The sequence below is a fragment of the Rhinichthys klamathensis genome, unplaced genomic scaffold (assembly GCF_029890125.1).
Source record: "Rhinichthys klamathensis goyatoka isolate OS25496 unplaced genomic scaffold, OSU_Roscu_1.1 h1tg000176l_1, whole genome shotgun sequence".
Classification (NCBI taxonomy): Eukaryota; Metazoa; Chordata; class Actinopteri; order Cypriniformes; family Leuciscidae; genus Rhinichthys; species Rhinichthys klamathensis.
In genome coordinates, this window is record NW_026606705.1 from 1,617,710 (window position 1) to 1,622,500 (window position 4,791).

Consider the following 4,791-nt stretch of genomic DNA (forward strand, 5'->3'; position numbering starts at 1 on the left):
TTTTGTCATCTTTTGTGTTTCACAGAAGACAGACAGATCTGTTTAAGAAATTTTAAAAATATCGCTTTTTTAATACAAGATTTTGTTTCTGCATTTTAACACGACTTCCGTCCATCGTTCTTAACAACTAAAACCAAAGAGAACTTGAGCAACACTGGATTTTTGTACAGTTGTATGTACCAGTGAAATAATCCACTTCTGTTTCTCTTCTCATGTTGCTCTGTATGTTCTTCAACAGCAACAGTATTAGTTCAAAGCTGAGTGGATCTGATTGAAGTTTAATAATAAAGTGTTGTTTTATTTTGTTTCAGATATTGCTCTTTTGAAAGCTTCTTAGCGCTGAGATCTTTTTTATGAGCTGTTCTGTTCCTCCTGTAATTCTTCTGCTTCAAGGAGATCTATGAAGTCCACCAGATCTGACTGTGGTTTCAGTTTCAGAAACACTGGTCATTATTCAACAATACACCGGATGATAGTTTAAGAATCACAAATACTAAGAATGCACAATTTGTGGGTTTGTTTTCTGATGTAGATTAACTACAGCACTAGTGCACTCGTGTAAACCATGTTTGCAACCCATTTCACTTGTGTGTTTGTACAAGAAAAAATGCCAAACAAGACTTAAATTTAGCTGGAAATTCTATTGTGTGAATTAATTTTATAATGAATTTCACTAACAGATTTCTGCATTTTTACTACAATCACACACTGCAAAAAAATGTCTTGTTTGAAATTAAAAAATATATAAAAATTTGGTAACACTTTTGTTTAGGGTCCAATTCACTGCTCATTATCATGTACTGTATATTACTAGGATATCGGCTGTTTATATTAGCATATTAATGCCTTATTCTGCATGATCATATTCTACATCCCATAATCTAAACATAACTACCTTAGTAACTGTTCATAAGCAGTCATTAGGAGTTTATTGATGTTAAAATCATAGTTAATAGTGAGAAGTGGACCCTAATCTAAAGTGTGACCAAAATCAGCTCTTCTTTGAGAAGGAAAACTAATAATATCACGACTTGAAGAAACATTTCAAAATGACACGAGTTTGTACTTTAAACAGTAAATATGTGCCAGAGTGAGGTCAGAAAAATCTAATTAGTTAATTTTTCAGACTCCATTGGCAGTTTTCTATTTTATTCTCAAGCACAAACAGTTAATTTTGATACATTTTCAACAAGACTTAATATCTATAAAGAAAGTAAATTGTGATAAAGTATCTTGATTTTCGGATGTTTAGATATTTGTTCTGGAAAACAAGACAAAAGTAAAAAAAAAAAAACGATTTTTTATTTTTTTGCAGTGCATATTTGGATCGCAAAATAAACAGAGGTAAACACTATTTTTTTCTCTGCTTTTATTGCATTTTTTTAAACACCTAGAAAAATACAAAAACCAAGAAGTCAGAAAGTAAGAGCACTGCGAGCGGGTGCTGGTGATGCGTGACAGTCTTCGGATCATGAACCGACTGAATCACTCGAGTCGCTCACTCGAATCTTTGAGCCGCTGATGTGATTCAGCTGAAGTCTCTAACACTCGTCACATACGTGTGGAGAATCGTCCTCGAGTCAGAGTGCACCGATCCACTAGGTGGCGGCGACGGGCTGCTTGACGACGGCTTTGGGCCGCCCGCTCTTGTTCGCAGCCGCGGGGGAGTCGCTGACGTCACTGGATCCGCCGAAGCTCCCGGAGGCGTTGGGAAAGCCGTGCGCCGCGATGTACTTCTGGTACGCCTCGCGGACGATGCGGAAGGCTCTGGCGTTGGCGTACGGGATGTCGGTCACGGGGTCGCGATACAGCGCGGGATTATGGGTAACGGGACACACCTCCTGAACGGGCTGCGGCGGGATGGAGCGAGCCGACTCAGGGAAGGCGGAGCTAAACGCGTCGTCGTCGCTGAAGGTGATGTAAGTGCGCGAGCACAGAGACCCCGCCCCCTGCGCGGAGGAAGAGGAAGTGGGCGTGGCCTGGGGCGTGTCCTGGTCCAGCCTATCACAGGAGAGAGTCTTATCAGAAGCAGTTATCGACAGTTCTAATATTGTGTAAATAAAACTATGTATTTATTAAAAAACATTTTTGTTTATTCACATGAAGCTGATATGAAATAGAAATATTAGATGAAATGTTGCATTCAAAGCTAACTGAAATAAATCTATTTAGATATTTATAAAAAATAAAAATAGCAAAAGCACATAAAATTACTAAAATTAAAATATACAGTTAAAAATAACAGTTAATTCAAAATATTTATAAAAGCTATGATATATTAATAATACTGAACTACCACTGAAGCAGCAGTAAACAGATGTATGCAGTACTTTGCAGAGCGAGTGTTTCAATTATCGTTAATTAAGCGTACTTGTTTATTTAGCTACTCATTTATTTAAGAATTTACTTGATTTTATCACAGGTAAAGATCTAAATCTAAATGATTTTGCAGCAATTCTTGATAAAGGAATAATTTTAACATTTAAATACATCCAATATTTTTGCACAATATTGGGTGTATTTGCGTTGTGACCCATGAGGGCGACGGCGGATGAGCAAGCGCTGCGCTAGAGTTACGGCGGAGGGAAGTCTGAGGACACACTCATCATTCACTGCAGAAAGAGAAAGTAAAAACATCTGACGCTGCATAACGGTTCATATTCTCTCAGAGACGATGAGAGATGATAACGGTATATATATATATAACTGTCTTCATTTATTTTCTTAATATGCTGATCATCGTCTATCACACATCTTTCCTTCCTTCCCTCTATCCATTTATCCATATCTATCTATCTATCCACCCATCCATCCACCCTTCCACTCATCCATCCATCCATCCACCCTTCCACCCATCCATCCCTATATCCCCTTCCACCCATCCATCCACCCATCCATCCACCCATCCATCCATCCATCCATCCATCCTTCCACCCATTCATCCATCCTTCCACCCATTCATCCATCCTTCCACCCACCCATCCACCCACCCATCCACCCACCCATCCACCCTTCCATCCACCCACCCATCCACCCTTCCATCCACCCTTCCATCCATCCATCCATCCATCCATCCTTCCACCCATCCATCCATCCATCCATCCATCCATCCACCCATCCACCCATCCTTCCTACCACCCACCCACTCACCCATCCACCCACTCACCCATCCACCCATCCATCCATCCATCCATCCATCCATCCATCCGTCCGTCCACCCATCCATCCATCCATCCATCTTTCCACCCATCCACCCATCCATCCATCCTTCCACCCTTCCACCCACCCATCCATCCATCCTTCCACCCATCCACCCATCCATCCTTCCACCCATCCACCCATCCACCCATTCATCCATCCATTCATCCATCCTTCCACCCATCCACCCATTCATCCATCCATCCATCCATCCTTCCACCCATCCACCCATTCATCCATCCATCCATCCATCTTTCCACCCATCCATCCATCCACCCATCCATCCTTCCACCCATCCATCCATCCTTCCACCCATCCATCCATCCTTCCACCCATCCACCCATCCATCCATCCATCCTTCCACCCATTCATCCATCCTTCCACCCATTCATCCATCCTTCCACCCACCCATCCACCCTTCCACCCACCCATCCACCCTTCCACCCACCCACCCACCCTTCCACCCACCCACCCTTCCACCCACCCATCCACCCTTCCATCCACCCATCCACCCTTCCATCCACCCATCCATCCACCCATCCACCCTTCCATCCACCCATCCATCCATCCATCCTTCCACCCATCCATCCATCCACCCATCCTTCCTACCACCCACCCTTCCACCCATCCACCATCCATCTTTCCACCCATCCATCCATCCACCCATCCATCCATCCTTCCATCCATCCATCCATCCATCCTTCCACCCATCCACCCATCCATCCTTCCACCCATCCATCCATCCATCCTTCCACCCATCCATCCATCCATCCTTCCACCCTTCCACCCATCCATCCATCCACCCACCCATCCATCCTTCCACCCATCCATCCATCCTTCCACCCATCCATCCATCCTTCCACCCATCCATCCATCCTTCCACCCATCCATCCATCCATCCATCCACCCATCCTTCCACCCATCCATCCATCCTTCCACCCATCCATCCATCCTTCCACCCATCCATCCATCCTTCCACCCACCCATTCATCCATCCATCCACCCACCCATTCATCCATCCATCCATCCATCCATCCATCCTTCCACCCATCCATCCTTCCTTCCACCCACCCATCCACCCATTCACCCACCCACCCATCCTTCCATCCACCCATCCACCCATTCACCCACCCACCCATCCTTCCATCCATCCATCCTTCCACCCATCCATCCATCCTTCCACCCATCCATCCATCCTTCCACCCATCCATCCTTCCTTCCACCCACCCATCCACCCATTCATCCATCCATCCATCCATCCTTCCACCCATCCATCCTTCCTTCCACCCACCCATCCACCCACCCATGTTGTGGAACACTTGTTATTAGGGATGCTCTGATCGATCGGCCAGAGATCGGTATCGGCCAATCATCACATTTTATGACTCGATCGGTACTCACTCAACTTGGCCGATCTCACAAACCGATCACAATTTGATGACGTCAAAACGTGAGGAGGTAGCCTATATGATGCGTGGGGACTTAAATGATTTGGCAGTCATGTCATCGCCGGTGTGGAATTAGGCTGCTATGATGTGTCGAGAAACAATGAAAAAAATTTGCTATTTGCCGTGTATGTTTCAAAGGAATCTC

The 4,791-nt window shown here is 44.6% G+C and overlaps 1 protein-coding gene across 1 annotated transcript in view; it reads right to left on the bottom strand.

Moving 5' to 3' along the window:
• Window positions 1–1,583: 1,583 nt before the first annotated feature.
• The window catches only part of vps72a (vacuolar protein sorting 72 homolog a), a 13,424-nt gene continuing 10,216 nt past the window's right edge, over window positions 1,584–4,791 (bottom strand). The window contains exon 6 of the mRNA XM_056260256.1: window positions 1,584–2,001. Within this exon, the coding sequence (XP_056116231.1) occupies window positions 1,599–2,001 (403 nt within the window). The 3' untranslated portion in view covers window positions 1,584–1,598. The remainder of the gene's footprint in view (window positions 2,002–4,791) is intronic.